This window comes from Scomber japonicus, chromosome 17, assembly GCF_027409825.1.
Source record: "Scomber japonicus isolate fScoJap1 chromosome 17, fScoJap1.pri, whole genome shotgun sequence".
Taxonomy (NCBI): Eukaryota; Metazoa; Chordata; class Actinopteri; order Scombriformes; family Scombridae; genus Scomber; species Scomber japonicus.
In genome coordinates, this window is record NC_070594.1 from 12,560,956 (window position 1) to 12,582,411 (window position 21,456).

The following is a 21,456-nucleotide window of genomic DNA, read 5'->3' on the forward strand; positions in this document are numbered from 1 at the left end:
AGACTCCTGTATGAATTGACAGAGTGCGATTGACAGCCAAAGCAAGTTGTGGCAAATGACCAGGGACAGGTTTGAATGAACCAGCTCAAAAGGTGGTCCAAAAATGTCATTTGCTGAAAATAGTAAAATGATCATTGCTATATGCTGCTTAAGTATAATCCCATCTGATTGTGGGTAGTGTAAAATAATAGGTTTATTTAAAAAAAAAGACAAAAAATGGGGTAGCAAAACCATAACTTTGTTCCCCAGAATTGAATAATATGGATGCATTTGTTCCACTTGCTCCATTGCTCAGGCGCCTGTGGGTCTCACAGACATTTTCAAGACAGAAATGTTATGTGTGAGTGAGTGCTATTATAACATAACAAGCAGGGTAGTACTGGCCTCCTTTGTGTGTGGCCAGTATGAATGAATGAGAGGGTGTGTCTGCATATTATGTTTAAATGCTGTGAAATTGCAGTCAACTAAGATAATAAATTAGGGTTAAATCTGTGCATAGAGTTGACTAAAAAGCCCATAAACCATTGTAGTCCAGAAACAGAGGCCAATTCACTGTTGGGTTAACTGTGTTATTGAAGAATTAACCTTTGTAAGCTGCTTTTAGTTTTGACATTTGCCGTGTACTGTACATGTTTACGCAAATATACAGCAAGATGTGAAAGAAGAGAAGTGGCAGCTGCACAGGATTCAGGAAAATTACTCATTTTAAACATGTTAAAAAAACCAAAGCTTGTATGACAGATCTTATTTTGAACACAGAAAAAAAAATTACAAGAGACGTTTACATTCATGTTTCAGGTTCAATCTGTGATAGCTGCTTGGTTGTTAGATTTTGTTGTTGACATTTAATCATTCGTATGTATTTGATGTTACTTTATAAGTGACAGCTGAATGTTTCTCAAGTCTGCCCATAAAAATGTTTACAAAAGTTTTTTTTTTTTTTTTAATGTTTGCAATTCATATAATTTTTAGCAGCTCTGTGCATGTTGTTTAGAATGAGGCTGTTATACTAGCTATTATATGAAAAGGGCAAGACTGACATTATTTTATCTTAATATTATAAACAAGTCTGAGAGGAATACAATAATTAATTTATTCTACTAACAAGCAATGTCAGTGTAGTCTATAGACTGTCTGTAGTCATTGTAATGAAGGATTAAGCCACCTGCATACAGTAGAGTCTGGATCTGTCTAAAATTAATAATACCCACCAGAATAGTTTTCCAAACTGTTGATAATTCATTTGTAACCTGGAAGCATCAGTTGACAAAACAGTCTCAACTCAAGGTTCGCTTACTCGTCTGTTATGGAGCTCTTGACCGTATCACACTGTCATCATTAGCACATTGAGTTTGCTCTCTAGCCATGGAGCTGTAGACTTTATACTAAACATGGATCTAGAAGTTATAAAGAAACAACAATGGCAACTGAACAATCTCAATCTACTAATGAGGACCAGGTGATATGGTCGAAAGCACCAGACTTTGAGTTGACCTTGAGCTGAGATATTCAACAGCAATGGACTTCTGTGGCACAGAGGGATAAGCTATATCAAGTTTAGACTACTCAGACAGTACTTGTTAGGAGGTTAAAGTAATGGCTGATATTGGTTTTTCACAGTATTTGTTTGATTTTAAAGCCTTATCATTTAAATCCTTCATTTTGTAACTTTGTGAATATCAGAGTTTTGGGGGGTTTTTTTGTTTAAAAAAAAAAATCTGTGTATAGCAGATTTTCATGTCACTAGGGTATAACGAAAGAGTTGTTCAACTCTAACTGGAAATCCCCTATGATGGTCTACTGCCTGTAGTCACAGGATATTATTGTATGTAATTCAGCTTAAAAATTGATTTCTGTCACACTTCCGTTTAACAGATGACTGCTTTTGCTTTGCTTTAGCCAGAGGTTACTTTCCCCTCGATACACTGTCACCTGTAGTCCAGCAATTATCTTTTTAAGCTTTCTCTTTCAGTGTTTTTTTAACCTTGTGTGCACAATTTGTTTAGCCATGTTTGAGAATAAACACTGATTGATGCTGTGTTTACTGAGGAGATTGTGAGGCTCATCCTGAATTCCAGTCAGCCACAGATGCAACTGTGGGACTTGTGTGCATTCAACCTTGGAATAAGTTTCTTGAATGTTGACATTTATGTGTCCATTTTCTTAGAGTGAGAGCTCAGGCACAAATGTTGGCAGTGTCAGTCTAAAATGTCATTGTGTAGATATGCATAAAGTCCACACATTAAAATATCCAGTGTTACACTGAATATATTTATTCATTAAACAAAGTATTGAACAACTAAAAAATGTTGAAATGATTGACATGTCGTTAATGAAGTGATTACAATAGACCCTTTTCAGACAGACATTTTGAACTCTCAAAAGCAGGAAAAAGACAAGTGAAAATAATAATGTTAACGATGACTCATTTCCATTAACTATCCCAGTAAGCCACGTCAGTGAGAGAGCATACATAATACCAGCTACGTCCTGGAACTGGCTCATTTAAATATAATGCAGCCTTCATTCATGTTATTACTCCCACCTGTGTATTTATGTCTGCTGTAAAAAGGGTCTATTCATCCTGAGGAACATGAATGCTTGTACTAAACATTTCAGCAATCAATCTGATAGTTGAGCCATTACACGATACACTAAATATCTGAAGAAAAAGCCAGGTATCACCAAAGTCATTAGGATTCATCTGCTGAGGAACATGAATTAAACAAATGTTATGACAACCTATCCAGTAGGCTGGACTAAAGTGGTGAACTAGCAGTGAAACATTAATATCTGTGGAGCAATGCTGCTAGCGTAGCTGAGAGAACAACTAATGGGTGCAAGATGGATTCTGTGGAACGTAATGTCCTAACACACTGATGTAGTCGGTGTCAAACCAGGCCAGCAACAACTAGCCTGAACCAGAAATAAAAGTACAGATTATATCCAGAGAATAATTGCAACGAGGGACATATTTGAACAACTATACATATGCCAACTCTATCAGGCCAATTATGTCAAAAAAATTTTTTTTAAACTTTCACCAGCTAGGCATGAAATATTGACCTGATATATCAAATAACAAATAACGATTAAGCAGATGTTCAAAGTTCACATACTTTATTTTAGAGCACAGATCACTACATCTGATTCAGAATCACCAGTAGAAAAATACTATCTCCAGCTTTTTCATACATTGCAATCACTGTTCTGTGGTTTTCTCCTTGAACGAGAGCGGGTTAAATGTAACATGATGCACAGAGGCAAGAGATCAAAACCACACAAGGCCACTTTGAAGATAATATCCGTGAACGTAAAAGGCAGGGGTATTTGTTGTTGTTGTGATGTGAAAGTCTGTCTATCATCTCCATTACACTGACATTGTTAGACCCTCCTAGCTAAAAGCAGATGACCCAAAAAAACCCAAAACACTATGTTGTAGTGTGATTTTTGCTTTTTTTTTTTTACATGTGGGTATGCTTTGAGGTCTAAACATAGTCTCATTTATATCACACACATTGAAGTCTTTCCTGTTAAACTAGTATTGATCAAAGAGGTAAAAAAGTTTTGAGTGATAGCAATCAATGAGCAGAACAAAATACTACCTTTTGTGATCTTGTCTCATGAGTTAACAGAAAATAGCAAACTATTTTAATATACAGAAAAAAATCAAACTTAATACAACCATGCCACTCCAAAAACTGCTTGATTGTGTGGATTGCTGTACATGCTGTGAAATTGTCAACACACAGCAAGAAGTTTGGGTTCCCACTCCCCACTTCTTTGTTTGAATGGAAAGATTAGTTTTTCCTCTTAAGTTCACATGGCCTGCCGGATGTTTTCCAGGCTCTTCTCAATATTGTCGATAACCTCCATCGAAGCTTGTGGGATCCTGGTTCCTGGGCCGAAGATGGCGCAGACACCACTGTGGTACAAGAACTCGTAGTCCTGCATACATAGGGGAGGTGGAGCAGAGTTTAGATGAAGTGCAGCTAATGAGGAATTCAGCATTCTTTATATAGAGATGGAAGCGAAAGTCCCTGTGTGATTCTGTGGTTAATTATGCTATAGATGAGCCAACTAGAGGTATAGTCGCTGTGTGATTCTGTGGTTAATTATGCTATAGATGAGCCAACTAGAGGTATAGTCGCTGTGTGATTCTGTGGTTAATTATGCTGTAGATGGGCCAACAAGAGGTATAGTCGCTGTGTGATTCTGTGGTTAATTATGCTATAGATGATGCAAATGGGATCCCTAAAAGGACTGGGCTGAAACACCAACATTGACAGGATGAAATGATTGCAGGAGGCTGCTCTGCATGGAGAGAAGAAAATGCTACCGTGGTAATGATCATTAAATGAAACAGGGATTGGTTCTTTGGACTGACAGGTTGTTTTTTTTTTTGTCCCCCTGACATTTTTGCATTTATATTTGTGGGCTTTTCACGTAATGTGTTTTCGTGCTTCCAATGCCACATGTTACCATGCCGGAGGCGATGCAAGCTAATCTTGCTTGTGAGAGAGAGAGAGGGGAATCGATATCTGTCTCTGTAGACTGTTATTCAACCTTAGCCTTTGCTGCCTAAGTGCCGACATCCTCCTAAGTGATGATACAGTACAGGGTTGCTGCACACTTTCTTAAAATCAAATTTAATGATTTTGAAGACCTTTATAAAGACCTCAACGGAGAAAAATTAATAACTTTTTCATAGTAAAATGAATACACCAAAGGGCTGAGCTAAATGTTTGAAAGCAACTTGACGATATTAATTATGATATCTTATAGGACCTATCACGTGAAATTTTAAAAAGCAATCAAATCAATGGCAAATGCAATGTACTATGTCCCACAGACACATACAAGTTTGAGTACTAACCCTAACCCTAACCCTACTTTAACAGTCCATTAGGTCTGTAAACTCCAGAAAAGCAGCATAAAAAAACATCCTCTCCTCTCTTTCTTCTTCCTGCTTCTCACTGAAAACATTATTGTCCAGATTCTGGCAACTATGAGAAATAACAGAGTACTTTGTGTCTTCGATGAAAGCCCCCAGCCAACTGACTGCTGGGGGCTAGCTGAGTATCATCTGTACTGTTTTGTGTACTAATCCTGTTGGTGAGAGCAGGAAGCGGCCAATCGAAATATTGTCAGAAGAAGAAAGAGCTGTATTGAGTCGTGACCGAGGATCAAACCACATTTAAGTAAGTGAATCTTGTGGTGTGATATTTCTCATGCAACCAAGCATCACCTCAACATTAAGACCTACCATAAAAAGAAGACTTGATAAAATATTTTATGACTGTAAATCCCAAAAATCTAATTTAAGACATTTTAAGGTTGTGCAGGAACCCTGTGATAACTAAACAAAGACCACTATACAGAAATCAAGGCCAGTGTGGGAATGTTGTAATGACACTGGCAACTTGTACAGACTTTCCAAGGCTCATTAGGAGATTCAATCTGCTGGTTTTGCTTCACTTATTGACAGAAAGTGCACACATACTCTGCAAATGTGATGCTTTCATCGACTATAAACATAAAAGCCTAGTATGAAACATTGGTTTGGCCGAATACAAATGAAGCATCTATGAAGAGTATGCACGCACGTGTCATTAACGCATGGACTTCTAATTCAAGCATACAGACAATCTAATTGAATGCAAGTGAAAGCAAAGCTTGTGCTAATGATTTGGTCACATTGAGGTAAATAAACACAGCTGTTGAGATATAGTTGTCAATATAGACACAAAATTCAAACTTCTATTTATAAAGTCATTTTACTTAAGGGACGTATGGACTATGACATTAAGGGAGACAATAAAAGAGAAAACAAAGATGGACGTTTATGAAATGATGTTAAACAACAGGTTGGCAGGAAACTCTGATGAATTCAAAAATGTTAAGATTCCCTTAGGAGAAATTCAAATTGACACAGCAGTACAGTGGACAAAGAGGTTACCTGAGGTGGGATGACACCTCCACAGATGACCAGGATATCTGGCCTGTTGAGTTTCCGCAGTTCCTTAATGAGCTCTGGGACCAGGGTCTTATGTCCTGCGGCAAGTGTGCTGACTCCAACACAGTGAACGTCTGCGTCAACCGCCTGCTGGGCAACCTCGAGCGGAGTCTGTCAACCAAAAGCCAGATGTGGAGAAACAGAGAAAACACAGAAAGCCTAAATGTAAAAAAAGGGCTCATTGCATGTGTAGAATATGGTCTCAATCAAAAATATAAAGTCCAAGTTTCCCTCCCAAACATTTCAAGACACACTGTAGGGTGTGTGTAAAAATAAAACACCTTTATTTCATATGGAAAAGTGAGCAAAAATGACCCAATGCAATGAGCCCTTCACAAGATTGAAGAAAAACAGGGCACACCAAGTATCTAAAGAGAACCACAAAGAACCAGCAGTGCTTCAACTCCCAAGTGAGTGAGTGTATGAGATGATGTAGGCAAGTGTGGGAAGTAGCTTCACTCAACAGTGTGACACCGACCTGAAAAAGTGGTCCAATGTCAACATCAAAGCCCAAGTCAGCAAATCCAGTGGCGATGACTTTGGCACCTCTATCATGGCCGTCCTGCCCCATCTTTGCCACCAGCAGTCGAGGGTTCCTGCCCTCGTGCTTCTTAAATTCTGCAACTCTGAGATTAAGAAAAAGTGGAAGAAAATCCTCTGTAACTCAACTGGTTATGCAGTCTGTACATTATGATGGCCCAGATGCTGTTTGTTATTTTCTACCTATTGTGGGCTAAGGAGATTTCTTCATGCTCGCCAAACTCGCTGCGGTACGCTCCGCTGACCATCCTGGTGCTGGCCTTGTGTTCGCCAAACACTGTCTTCATCGCATCGGTTATTTCACCAACAGAACACCTAAAGAAAAAAAGAATCGGCTTCCTCAATATGTTTTTACATTCAAATGTAAATAATGGTAAGCAGAGCAATCTTTCATTTTAAGGAGTCATTGCTAGATGCCAGTAAATTATACACATGTTGCACCTTTAACAGTTCAAATACAGTACATAAAGCACAGTCTAGTTGCTCTAAAGGACATTAAAAGAGAAAACTGTGAATTACAAAATCCAGATATGAATACAGACTTAAGTAAGAGATGTGATCTCTGGCAGCATCAAAAAAGCATTTTACAATCTCTGACTCTCCTCTAAAGATTCATTGTGAGCGTGGCTTTAACTTCTGCATGACAGCCTCAGGCATGGAGAAATACTGACCGCAAACTATTTCTTCAAGTTACCAGTGAACAAGAGATCCTAACCAAAGAAATATCACAATGATCATGTTACTGTGTGGTGTGTGTGTGTGCATGAAACAAGATTACATACTTCTTATGAAGTAGGACATTATTTTACAGCAATAATCTGTTACACTTTAGCATCCACCATCTGGTACGCCTACTGTGTGCAACCTTTTCACCGTGATTGAGTACGAAAACATTTTGGTGAAGACAACATTAGGTCATGAGCAATGAATGCAAGTACATTGTAATGGCTAGATATAATTTGTGTGGGAGTTGTGACCTGGCTCGCGCTGCCTCCACAGCCAGGGCTAAGAGGTTGCCCTCCCTGGTTCGAGCACACTCCTCAATGGCAGTCAAGCACTTCTTTGCTGCCTCTGGGTTTCGACTTTCCCTCACCTACGAAAGAGAAAGCAGAGTTTTTATGTTCACTGCTGACAACACTGATATAATTCTCTATGCACAGTGTTTAACAGAGCGAAGGAAAACATCCAAATTGCTTATAGACCTTTCCCACAGCAGATAGTTTGATGTGTCACAGCAGAAAGCACAGGTGCTACTTATATCATTAATGATGCCTCTGTTTCATTTTAGTTGCTGTCATTTTCAATCTTCCAGTAAGACATGCAGAGAGCCAGCTAGCATGCATAATAATAACAACAGGGCCCTGGTTGATGACAGATCTGATTGGAATGCAGCAATCATTATTAATTGAAGTTATTAGTTGCACCTTTGTTCCTCAAGTCTAAATGTCACATTGGCCCATTTTGCACAGCAAGGCAACTGGATTTGTGAGAATCCATCTGTTCAGGCTTCAATTTATGCGCTTAAGGTCAAACCAACTGTGGTTTGGACCAATCAGCGTGCTACGAGGGACTACTAGCAGCTACAGGTGTGAGCTTTAGGTGCAATGATAGTGAGAATAGACAGTCATAAATAATCATTTGTGGCCACTTTTCAAAAAGTAGTAGTTTTGAAAGCGCCTGCCCTTTTCCAAACGGTTTCCAAGGACGACATTCTCAAATGGTTCTGTGTCTTGCCGTTAGAAAGGTATAATGCAAGTTTTTTGACCTCCCACTATTTTACTATTAGAAGTAGTAAGAAATTTAACAAAAGATCCTCATAAACACAATAAAATTGCAACATACTAATACATATTAAGAGAAAATGTATTATTCATTGGAGTAAAAGTGAATCAATAAGTAAATCAAATCAGACATGCTCAGTTCTGTATGTAGTCGTGACCATCGATGCATCACTCCATGAAAAACAATGTCATGTGGGACTATCACACTGTGAGAATCCTCCTGACTGTCAGCTAGTTTGAATTCTAGTCCTCAGATAAACCCTTTAATAATAATAATTTTGATATTTTCTGGTGCTCTGATGATGATAGAATGGACTGATTGTTTAACGTTAATGTTTTTAAGTTTGCTGAATATGTATCTGAAGCCTGGAAAAAGCATCGGGATGGATTTTTGGTGTCTTGTAAGCCCACTTGGGCTGGGCGTTTCTGGTTGAGGCGGAGCTCAGGTTCTTGAGTTGAACAAACTGTGTGCGACCAGAGAGATATGATCCGAACCAAGCCAGAGAGACGTCAGTGATTCCAATGGAGGCTAACCTGTCTGACTGAGGATGCGCTCAGGTCAAGGAGAACCAGAATGGAGAGTAGTCCAGAGTCAGATGCCATCAAGAGGTAATTTGTGATTTTCACTAGGCTGTCTCAGTGCTGTGGAGGGGACGGAAGCCTGACTGAAATTGTTCATAGAGGTTGTTGTCAGACAGATGGGTGTAGACCTGAGCTGCAACAGTTCTTTCTAGTATTTTGGAGAGAAATGGCAAGTTTGAGATGGGACGGAAGTTGTTCAAGTCATTTGGGTCGGCGCCAGGTTTCTTGAGTGTTGGTGTTATTGCAGCAGTCTTTAGTGATGATGGAACAACACCAGCAGTCAGTGAGGAATGAATGATGTCAGTTATTAACAAGGACAGGGCAGGTAGGTAGGGGGTCTAGCTGGCAGGTAGATGATTTGGATTTATGTATGAAGCTGGCGAGCGCAGAGCTGAACGAAAATGTAGACCAAGAGTGCAGAGAGGATGCAGAGTTATTTGTAGCAGTCAGTGTCTGGTGGATATTTTCAATTTTAGCATTGAAGAAGGTCATGAAGGTATCACACTGTGTAACTGTGAGTAGATGAGGTGGTAGAGCATCAGGTGGTTTCAGAATATTGTTTAGAGTTGATAATAGGGCTCTAGTGTTCCCATCAGCTGTCCTGATTAGTGTAGTATGTGGTCTTGGCTGAGGAAAGAGCATCCTTGTATTGGAGTATGTGATTATAGTACATTTCTTTGTGAACTGCAAGGCCGGTTTTAATATAAAGGCGCTCCAAACAACGGCCTTTAGTTTTGAGCTGGCATAGTGCTGGTGTAAACCAAGGAGCAGAGTGGGTAAAAGAAACAGACCTATTTTTCAGAGGTGCAAGAGTATTTAGCAGTCCATGAAGTCCATCATTGTAATGAGATACTAGTTCATCTGTGGTGGATACATTTTCTAGGGAAACGTCAATTCCTTCCTAGAAACACTTGATTGACTTCCTCTTCTTATAATCACAGAAATAAGAAAAGCTTCTCATCTTTCCTCCGCTTCGAGCACACGTCTAGCAAACGTCAAGCCCGAGACATTTGACTGGCAGATGGCAGCAGGTTCAAGGAGCGTTCTCCTGACAGTTTACGTACAGCATGCTTAATAACTGCCTGCACGCTCACTTGACATTATTTCCGTTTGCATATATCTCACATATGCAGAGAAGAACAGTTGAGGAACGTAAAGTTTAGGGCTTAATCTTAAATATAGCTTCTTAAAGATTTAAGAAACGTGTCTAATATTCTCTGGAGACATGCACACTTTGTACTCAGCAGGATGGCCCTAAAATCAGCAAATTGCAGATGGTGAATCCTCTGTTGGTTTTTGTATTTGATCAAGTCATATTTTGTTTTCTAGTATTTTAATATGAAAGACAAACTGTCACAAAGTTATCTCAATGTCAATTTCATAGTAACAAGTTTAAGAGAATTGTTTTCTTCACATTTACTTGAATACATTTTTTGCATTTTCCTAGTGAAGTTATTTGAAAATACAAATTCTAATATACAGTACAAAAATGACATATATTAAAAAGTAAGTTTTTTTTAGATCTCACAGTGTAAAATTTAGTTATAAGAATGGATGTGGAGAGCCAGTAGCATAGTGGTGTAACACACTGTAACTGCAACATCGTTTTGCTTCCTTTTCATGGCTTGAATTGGAGTGAAATTTCTAGTATATTGTAAACCAAACAGTGCTATCTCTTGCACAAGATACTGCTGATATATCTAGGGAATCAAATTTCAAAGAACACTGACCTTTATCAGTTTTTCAATCTGTTTCTGACGTACAACAGTATTATCTATGGCCAACACCTCCACACTCTCCTCCTTCTCCAGACGGTACTTGTTTACCCCGACAATAACCTCTGATCCTGAAGGAGAAGAAGAAGAGACACATACAAAAGCATATGCATTAGTAAGTAAAGACAGAAATATGGCCTTTACTTGTATGCCGCCGCCAACCAGTCAAGTTGCAGTTCACATCCATATCTGTACAGACTTTCATAGTTAGGACTTTGAAGAAATTCAATCTAAAAAGGTATTAAGTGTATTTTCCTTATATACGTTCACATGCTTGGTCAATAAAGTTTCAAGCTGGGTACCCAAGATTAGTGTCACTAATTCAGTATCCGACCAAATGTGAAATGTGGTCACGATCTCCTCTTCTGTTCCTGAGTTAAGACATTGAATAATGGTCAGATAAATTGGTTTTGTATCATCATGACGTCACAATGCAGTTGACCTTTGACCTTTTGGATATAAATGTAACCACTTCATCAACCCCCAGGCATTCCTGAGTGATTCATAAGAATGGAGCAGATATGAAGCCACAGTGACCACCAATATCTGATCAGTGGAAGTAAAGACAGACAACCTGAAAACATGATCCGGCCACAGTTATGCTGGTGCAGAGGTATGAAAATGCATTCCAGTGGTAAGAAAAAAGTCTTGTGAATCTTTGATGTGTTTTTTAAGAAGCAGAACAAGGAACTTTCAAATGAACAGAGGTCTTTACTATCACATACTGTAGATAACACAGTTCTCAGAAATGCAACTGGCGTCACAATACAAAATTCAAGAAGTAAACTAGTAAAATAGTGTGTGTATAATTTATTATGATGGACCTGGAATCATTCAATCCTTGAGGTTATGCCCAGTGAATATTTACTTACTATCCTTACTGAAAAAAATCACTTATTAAACAAATCAAAATGGCAAACTTACGAAATACCAAGATAGTAAGTGCTGTGTGAAGCAGGATCTGTGAATGCAAGCATATCAACTGATTCTTTAAAAGGCAAACATGATAGAAAGCTTCAAATTATGAGGTTCATCTGCTTCGTTTTTTTGTTTTGAGCAGCATAAACCTATTCTCTGATTTACAACATTACTGTGTGGAGGTGCTATACTTAATTATCAAGTTACTGAAAAGGTCCCATCTCCATTTGACACACTGTATGCTGAAAAAGAGCCTCAATCTATACAAGTCTCAAAATGTACAATCTCACAATTTCATCCCACTGCATGAAAATGAGAGTCAGCAAAACTGAATGTTCATCTTAAGTGAAAAAATTGTCCGCTGCAAAGATGAGCTGTCACGCTGAATCAGAAAGCTGATGAATATAGATGAGAGCAGGCATCAGGGGGATTACAGAGAAAAGCTAGAAGGTTGTGCTCTATCACAGTCATTTCTGGCACTATGGGACATCAGTAAAAAATAAATCTCTAAAGAGACACGAAAGGAGCCACCAATTGAACTCACAGATAACACCCTAATTTACACATTACGTAGCTCCCCTTACAACACAGAAAACCAAACACTCAGCTGGATTCATGCGTGTATTAAATGCTGTTCTATAGGCTACACATACAAGATAGATAAATTGTAATCACTCGGTATAAACTCGCTGTTCTCTACAACGCGATCCATTTGTAAAAAGGTGTTGCCTAAACAGTTAAAACTCACTGTCCATAAGCCTTCATGTTCCTTGAGTCTTTTGCACAATGCAGCTAATGTGTGAAGGGCCATCTGAGCCAATATGTAAAGGCTGTTACAGCTGAAAAACAATAAAATTCAAAATACAGCATGTCTGAGCTCATGTGATTGAGACTGAAAGAAAAGAAGACCACTGGATACTGAATTTTATACAAAGATAGAAATATTATTTAATCCTTATTTCAGAAGGCAATTTTAATCTGGCTCAGTCAAAGCACTGACTTCTGCAGGATGAAAGTAAACTAAACTAGAGAATGTAATACATAACAAGCGGTTTTAAAGGGCAGGCCTCTGACCTGCTCAAAGTAACATACCATTTTATACTACTTTGAGGTAGGAGATAAGCATTAGGAAAAGTGAAATTCTCAGGCTGTGTAGCATTAAACGTGTAAATGCTTTTGTGCTTGTGAGATTGAAAGACTTCAGGGCTGGCAGTGGTATAGCGGAACTAAAATGCAGAGAATCAGTTAAGCCTATGCGGAGCATTGAGTTCATCACAGTGGTTCCCTGATAAAGCACATACACAAGTATTGTACGGTTGTTAAAAAATGTCCGGTACGCAGAAGAAGAGGATTAACAGATGAAAGAGTGAGATTAAAGGCAATAAGCAGATGATATTATACTGTACCTGAGTCAATGCGGGCCTGTCTACGTGCAGCACATTCCTCAATGCGAAGTTTAGGAATTCCCTCTGCCACAGCTTTGGCCATGCCTCCCACCTCTTCGATCTCTTTAATGAACTGTTCAGAGTTTAAGTTTACCACACATGCTGTACATTTCCAATATTTTCTATTTAATTCGATTTCATTTACTTTTTACAAACCTTTAAGGCTGTGTTGTAGACGTCATCCGTGAGAGTTTCCATCATGTGTGAGCCCCCCCATGGATCAGCGACCTTCGGGATGCCTGACTCTTCCTGGATGATGATCTGGGTGTTCCTGGCGATGCGAGCGCTCTTCACTGTGGGCAAGCCCAGAGCTTCGTCAAATGAGTTGGTGTGGAGCGACTGGGTGCCCCCGAACACAGCCGCCATGGCTTCAATCACAGTCCGGATCACGTTATTGTAAGGGTCCTAGGAAAAAAGGAGCCATATGGGAAAACTGTAATTAATCTACAGGTTTGATTTTTTTTAAAGTTTTGACATTTCTTACTTTATTTTAAAAAGTAACTAATGTTTACTTGTTCAGTGAGAGACCAGCCTGATGTCTGACAGTGAGTGCGGAGGAGGAGAGACTTGGCATTCTTGGGCTGGAAGTTCTCTTTAATGAGCGTGGACCACAATCTCCTGCCTGCCCTCAGCTTGGCTATTTCCATGTAGAAATTCATTCCAATACCCCAGAAGAAAGACAACCTGACAGCACAGAAAAAAAACAATGCCAAAAGAAAGAAATACCATAATCAAGAGAGACTGAAAATTACAACAGACGTCAATTCTGCACACAAAAAATAGAAATCAGTGTTTTCTATACAAACAGTCTATCCATTGTTAACAGTCTCTATGAAGGACAACCTGCTTGTTAGTCTATGAATGTTTGTGTAAATGGGTGAATATCTATATTGATTAAAAAGGTGCTTAGAGTGGTTACGAAACTAGAGAAGTGCGATATAAATGCAATCCATTTACCATTTATGCATTCATCCATGTCTAATTAATTATGCTTTATATCAATGCCAGTAATATAATAACAGACTTTAGCCAGTCATGTCTATAAATATGAGGCAGGTGCTATTACCTTTTTAGCAGAAACGAGCATTAAACCTCACACAGGGTTTTTGTTTGTAGCAATTTACTAACAAAATGCCACACGGACAAAAATCCATGACACAAATAGAACAGGGTTTTGTGCTACACTGATTAATTTAATGCTACAGAATAGTTGGGAGCATGGTGTCCTTTCTGCCCTTTTCACCTGTCACAATCCATAAGGACTGCAGTGAGAATTTGGCAGGTGATCATAAACCTATATGGGAAGGCAGGCCGTGAAGACTGACTGTCCAAACTGTCCAACTGCCTCAGTGTGATAACTGGTGACAGGGCTTCACTCCTGAACTGGACTTTTATAACAAAGGCTCTTTTCACACAGGTGACCAACATTATTCTTATTATTCTTTGAGAAGCCAAGACAGAATTAGTTATGGTGATTTTTTTAAATCCTTTGGTCCCAAATACTCACTACTTCTATACAGTAATCGTCATAGTATACTGTCAACATATTTAAACGAAATGTCCAGAAATGTTTTGAAAAGGATACAAATTCTCTGCTTTACATAATAATTCATGTCTAATATGTTTTTTCCATAGAAAAGTTTAATCACGTCTACTACTTCTCCCTACTTGATGTCACACGACATGCTCGTAAGTACACAACTCAAACTGAGATTTCAAATGAGCACTGACTTTTCCTCCTTCAGCTTTCTAGTGTCAAACACACACATCATTCTGCATAGTGAAGTTTAAACATCACAATAAGAAAAACACATTTTAGAGTGGAGGGGGACTTTAACCAATTTATACAAACTGTGAAATAATGCAATGTCACTGGTCATTTAACTGCACACGAAGACAGTAAAAGTTGTTTTCTACATCTTTCTGAAGGTGTCTCATCACCACCAACAGTTATTTAAAAATTTCTCCACTTGTGAGCATCTCCTCCATTTTTTTTGTATTGCACTGTGGGAAAACAGTGTATTTAAAAATCCATCATTATGCCCGCTGTTTGGTTTGACCATTCTTCATTTTGTCTCTTTTCCAGTGTGAATACCTTAAAAAAAACCTGCCAGAATCATAAATAGGTTAAAGTGGGCTGTATGGACAACTGTAAATAAATCATACCCTTTTAATCGCACTATAGCAACACGACTGTGCACTAAAATCCTACTTCCGGGGCTTCAAAAAGTCAAACATTAAAATTAATTTCCAGAAAGTACAGTATGTGCGAGCTGGTTGTGAGTTTTGAAAAAAATCAGAACATTCAGCAGTACAAATAGCTCTGGGAGAAAAAGCTTCGATTTCACACAAATTGACATGGCTGTTTGTGAAGCCTGTCTGTGAAGTCATTATGTGATGAAAGATCAAGCTAGACTGGGCTCTGACCCCGTGCCTTACACAACAGGCATGTAAAACAAGTTTTGCACACGTAACAGATTTATTTTAATCTATGCATCCGACTACACCGTCTCTGTGCAGGGCTCACATCTCTGCCGTGCCACACTGCCATAACCGTAGCATTCATTTATGTGTGTATTGGGCTCTGAGTGCTTTTGACCCTCAGGTGACGTACGCCCAACACTGCACTTGAACGCCTCGGATGTAGACACACATACGGAGCACTCGCTGCTGCTGTTGCTGCTGCTGCTGCTGCTCTGCTGATGTGCTGCTCACGCTACGCTTGCTATCAAGACACAGGGTCAGGATGTTTGTGAAGACAGCATGCTCATGTTATTCAGCTATTATCAACGGTAACTGGGCAGGGTTAGTGAAGTGACTCAGTAGTGTTATTGACTGAAAAGACCATCTGCAGTCTACAGTAACTACTATATACTGTAGGTCATCATTTAGTTTGCACCAGATGAGTAATTCCTTGGAGCAACAGATAGACTGAGCCAAAGAGATTTAAAGAAGTCGTTATACAAAAACAATGCCATTTTTTTTAAAAAGTGTAGTTTTTGCTGTACTCATTGGTAAGTTGCATTACTATAGAGGTTTCAGTGTTTGTAAAGAAGCCTTCCCATCTGGCTTTATTTGCATTTTAGTCAGCCGTCTCCCTGCAAGTCCCATGTGCTGGTTCAACAAATAAAGTGGAAGGTATTTGTGTGGCAGTTAAATGTGGCTGTCATACTTATTATGCATAAGTGAACTGTGCCCAGTGTCAGTGGAATATTAATAGCAGAGCAACATCATGCAACACTCAATTGGGCGGTTATCTACGGCACTTCCACTTTTAAACATGAGAACCATGTCTCATAGTAGCTTGTTCATCTCGTATAGACACACGCTACGAAGCAGAGCAGAAACTGTGCTGAGATTCTGCATGAGACATCAGTGTTTCCTGTGGGTATTTCCAAAATGTATGCAGCTAAATCACACAGCAACACATTTACAAAATCATACTGTTTGTTTGTTTCCCTCCATACAATCTACTAATTGTTCTTACTTGTATCTTATCTGATGATCTCCATATTTAAACCATGGCCTATTTTCAGTCTATTACATTTGACTTAATGAACACAATATTTATGATTTATTTATTCATTCATTTAATATACAGTATATTAAGCAACTATACTGCATATACAGTATATTAAGCAACTATTTGTCCATAGGAAGATGAAAGAATGTCTGTTATTTCAGATCCTACATGTTTGACTTTAATGGTTTCACATTGAAGAAAAGCTTCAGTCAAAACCAACCATGAGAAATGTCAATTTTACTGTGTCTAGGAGCCAATAAAGGTAATCTAGAGGAGTAGAGGAGTTTTTTTGTCTGCCTTTTATCAAATAACTATATCAGATTGCACAGTCCTGACTTGTTTATCACTCATCCATCCACTTTATCCTGAATGTTGAATCACACTATTATGACTGTAATTTGTATTGTGCTCTCTGACAGAATTGCAGAGTACAAAGGAAGGATTAAACAATAGATACCTTTTCATTTTTAGAGCCATTATATGATGTTATGTATATTTATAACTGTTGCTCATTTAAAATGATTCTGATTTAAATTGGGGCATGTCCTGCTGCTTTTGATCTTCATGAATGCTGGCAGTGAAGCTGAGGGTCTTGTGCATGTACTGCCAAGAGCTCATTTGTCCCTGCTGCCATTGGCCAACTCATACATTGACTTTTTATTATTGTTATTGTCTGAATGTTATTTGGTCACTGCCAGCTATAACACAAATTACCCACTAATTAAGATATCCTTGATCCTTGTGTTTGGTGTGGAAATTTAAAAATGCAGCGCTTAAAAAGGACATTATCCAGTCATAGCTGTGAGCTACAGATATTTAAATCACATTAAGAACCATCTTAATATTTTGTACCTTGGGGCAAACTCATCGATGGTTAAGCCTGCTTTCAGACCAGTGCGGCAGTACTCCAGGCCGTTAGCGATGGTGTAGGCCACTTCAAGGATGGCATCAGCTCCAGCCTCCTGAAGATGGTAGCCACTGATGGATATGGAGTTGAACTTGGGCATGTTCTGTGAATATCAAATTGGTCAAAGTATGATTAGTATCAAATTAACACCATGGTATCACAAAAGGAGACAAATGACATAATAGCAATTAAGTGGTAAATACCTTGGAGGTATAGGCAAAGATATCTGCAATGGCGTGCATCGAAGGTTCCGGGGGGAAAATATACGTGTTACGCACCATAAACTCCTTCAAAATGTCGTTTTGAATTGTGCCAGTTAGTTTGGCTAAGGGCACACCCTGCTCCTCTCCAGTCACAATAAACATCGCCAACACAGGGATAACCGCTCCATTCATTGTCATAGAAACAGACATTTTCTCCAGAGGGATTCCATCAAAAAGCATCTTCATGTCCTCAACTGTGTCTATGGCGACTCCAGCCATGCCGACATCTCCGTGAACTCGTGGGTTGTCTGAGTCATAACCGCGATGGGTAGGCAGGTCAAAAGCGACGGAGAGACCCTGTTGTCCAGCTGAGATTAAAAAGAGAGAGAGAGAGAGATATAGTGGGTTAGAGAAAAGGACAAAGGAGATAGACACAGAGCAGGTGAGTCATAGACTGGAGCTGTCATATAAAACATCACTGAAAACATCCACAGACATTTCTGCAGAGCATGAAATGTCTGAATGATGTGCAGGTTCAGTGCTTTACACAGTATTACACTGAAACAACACTGTATGGTAAACTTTGGCGGCATTGACAGCCTCTAACCCTTTGCATTATTTCACTTTATTGATTATTGAAGGAAGCTGATATTTTAATTTCTTATTCGGACTTGAACAAAATAGTGTTGCTTCCGATTCTGACATGCGAATTGCTGCCTATATCTCAAATTGTTTTAGCAATTCAAACAGAGGAATAAACAATATGACATTTCAGTCTGATTATCAGGATATAAATAAATGGTATTTTCATTAAGATTACTCAGCATTTTATAGTTTTATATTTATCGATCAAAGTGTTAGATATTCTATGTAATCCAGATTGAAGAGTCTAGTATAGTAATTTTAGTCCAAGGGAGGTGTAACAGTCAAAAACACACTGACCCTCTGTGAAGGGTTCAGATATTTTACAAATATATGCTGTCTAAAATTATGTGTTGAAATAAATCACACAATTCAGGAGAAGAAAATATGAATGCACAAGAGATTTAAAGTGTTGCAGAAAAATGTTAGCTAATTTTCAGGATGAGTTTTCACTTTGGTGTTTTAGCTAAAAACTGAAGAATTCACAAGGACAACATTTTGAGCTACCTTTAATGTTATCCTTGTAGAACTTGTTGCTCTCCTCGACAGTACTAAAGCCAGCATACTGTCTGATAGTCCAGGGTCTGTAGGTGTACATGGTAGGATAGGGCCCTCTAGTGTACGGAAACACTCCAGGCAATTCATCTGCACTGTCGGCTGAGTCTGCTTTAGTGTACACAGGCTTGATGTTGATTCCTTCGGGAGTGCGCCAGATCAGATCTTCCGGGTTCTTCCCCTTCAGCTGTTTCTTAGCCAGGTTGGCCCATTCTGTGTGCAGTTCGGCCCGATCCTGACACGATGCGGAGGTATGTATCAGAGAGCGGTGTATGTGTGCTGAGGTCACAGAAGCTCTAACCAGGCGGCGAGCAGCCATCGATGCACATGCTCTCTGGGCTGTCAGCATGCTTACTGTTGGCCCAATCACACACACATGGAGGGATTACCTGAGGGAAGCAAGGAGGAGCAGATATGAAATTTAGTTGGACCAAACACTAATGCATCCCATTTCTTCTTTTATGGAGATTAAGTTACAGCCTTTAAAAAAACTGAAAATTAGAGACAAAGAAGCTGCTTTACATATGATTATTTCTGAATTATTATTAAGTAATTCAGCATGGATACCATCCACCAAAGCAGCATTACAGTGATACATTAACCTGTAGTATTGGTTCACTGCTGGATTACTGACTTCTCTTGCATCTTGCATTAATCCTACTGACTGGGGTATCTGCAGACCCCACAGGTATACTCTTTGTCATATCCCACAGGTGCTTTGTGCTATCACTTCAATTGTTCATTACTTTGTCATTCAATTTACTCCTAATGTCCTCATATCATTGTCTCCTGGTTCTGTTTTAATTAGTGCTTATTTAAAGCCCAGTCAAAAGCACCCAATAAACTAAATAGATGGAACTATTTATTATGTTTATTTATCTGTTTTTCATGGATCTTAATTTAAAGTATCAGGGGGGGGGGGCTGTGTCAGGCTTTGTGGAAAGACTAAGTCGGATGAAAGCTGCTCTTTGTCATAAGGTATTTTGTTATTAAGGTATATTTCATATTTTCATTTTATGCAATATGCTAATTAACTATCTTTTCTAAAATGAAAATAATCTGTTTTTTTCAGATGACATTGATTACATAACTAATATTATTAACTCGACAGTGAAAACGTCAGCTAACCTAACCAACCAATAGGTTAACGCTAACATACACATGTCATCCTTTATAGAGGTCGTTAAGACATTAAATGATTAAATAAATACGGTCGGGCATATAGACTTATTGAAATTAATAGTTAAAAAAAGCCCAAAGTCCATATTTATGTTGAAATAACACAAAATAAGCTGCAGCTGCGAGCTTGTTAGCTAAGCGTGCGTCTTGCTACCATAGCTTACAGATGTTTTCTGACCTTTAAAGAACAACATAGTGCTTCCGATGAATTTCATAGCACACATTTTACTTAATATTTTAAGATAATTTGCTGACCTTGTCTTGTGTTGTGCTGTTTCGGGTTGGCGAAAGGCGTGTGTTGGTCTGTCCAATGAAGTTTCATAACATTGGCTGAACTTCAACCTGCGACACCGGAAGTGAATGGAGCAGCCAAGATTGTTGCATGTCATGGAGATCAGTAACACCAGTAGGTATGTATGATAACCTATGATTATAACCAGTTTTGGGGAGTAACTACTATAAAGGAGTTAAGTAATTTAATTATAAAAGTAAATGTAATTGAAATCGGTAACAGTTACTTATAATAAAATGTGTCATTAAATTACAGTTTCGTATGAAAATGTTGATGATTACTAAAGGGGCTACATCTGGATATTTTCTGTAAAAAGCTTAGGCTATAATATTCATTCATAAATATATTATTTGTTACTTTTCATATCATATTTTTGATGTGCACAATGCCTTCTTTTGCCATTTCCTGTCATGGCCATTTAGTAAAGCCAGTCTGAGAACATATTACTGAATACTTAATTTTTAATTCTTTGAAATGTATACTTTTTAAATATTTTTACAATCTCCCTTATAAATCATGTCAATATCCATGAAAAACACCCCAACATAGATTTTGGTGCGTAATGGATACACTTTCCCTAACAGCTGAAAACATTCCTTAGAAAATTAGAAAAGTAATTCAATGTAATAAGTTAGATTATTTTGATAAAATAATTGAAATAATTTCATTATTACATTATCTATTACATTTTAAATAGAGTAATTAGTAATCTATAACCTTATGTTTTCAAAGCAACATTCCCAACCTTGGTTATGTAATATTACATCTATTAGTGAAGCTGGTCCATACCATTCCCTTTGTAGGATATGGATACATAAACTTATGTATGAGGCACATTTACTATTGGTACTATGAATAATTTGGACTCAGCCACAATTCACTAAATTGGTCCATTTTTATAAAATGTGCCACTAGGAGGCAGTATTGCAGCAGAAGCCCCCTCCCCATCAAGCAAATCCAAATTAACATTAACCCTTATCACACTCAACCACAAACTGAACACGGAACACATTTTCCTCAACACAGTACATGCCATTTTTATTCAAGAGTTGGTCAATAAACGGTCATAGTAGCAATGGCTCTTACAGAGTTTTGTAC

At 38.4% G+C, this 21,456-nt stretch overlaps 1 protein-coding gene across 1 annotated transcript; it reads right to left on the bottom strand.

Moving 5' to 3' along the window:
* Window positions 1-3,109: 3,109 nt before the first annotated feature.
* mmut (methylmalonyl CoA mutase) lies at window positions 3,110-20,386 on the bottom strand. Its single transcript, XM_053337057.1, has 13 exons — window positions 20,322-20,386; window positions 18,840-19,276; window positions 17,691-18,058; window positions 17,433-17,590; window positions 13,570-13,741; window positions 13,214-13,462; window positions 13,019-13,130; window positions 10,650-10,765; window positions 7,534-7,649; window positions 6,740-6,871; window positions 6,495-6,642; window positions 5,960-6,127; window positions 3,110-3,948 (listed from the first exon to the last, which is right to left on the bottom strand). Exons 2-13 carry the CDS (start codon window positions 19,234-19,236, stop codon window positions 3,820-3,822), a joined length of 2,265 nt encoding a protein of 754 aa, XP_053193032.1. The 5' UTR covers window positions 19,237-19,276; window positions 20,322-20,386; the 3' UTR covers window positions 3,110-3,819.
* Between the last annotated feature and the right edge of the window lie 1,070 nt (window positions 20,387-21,456).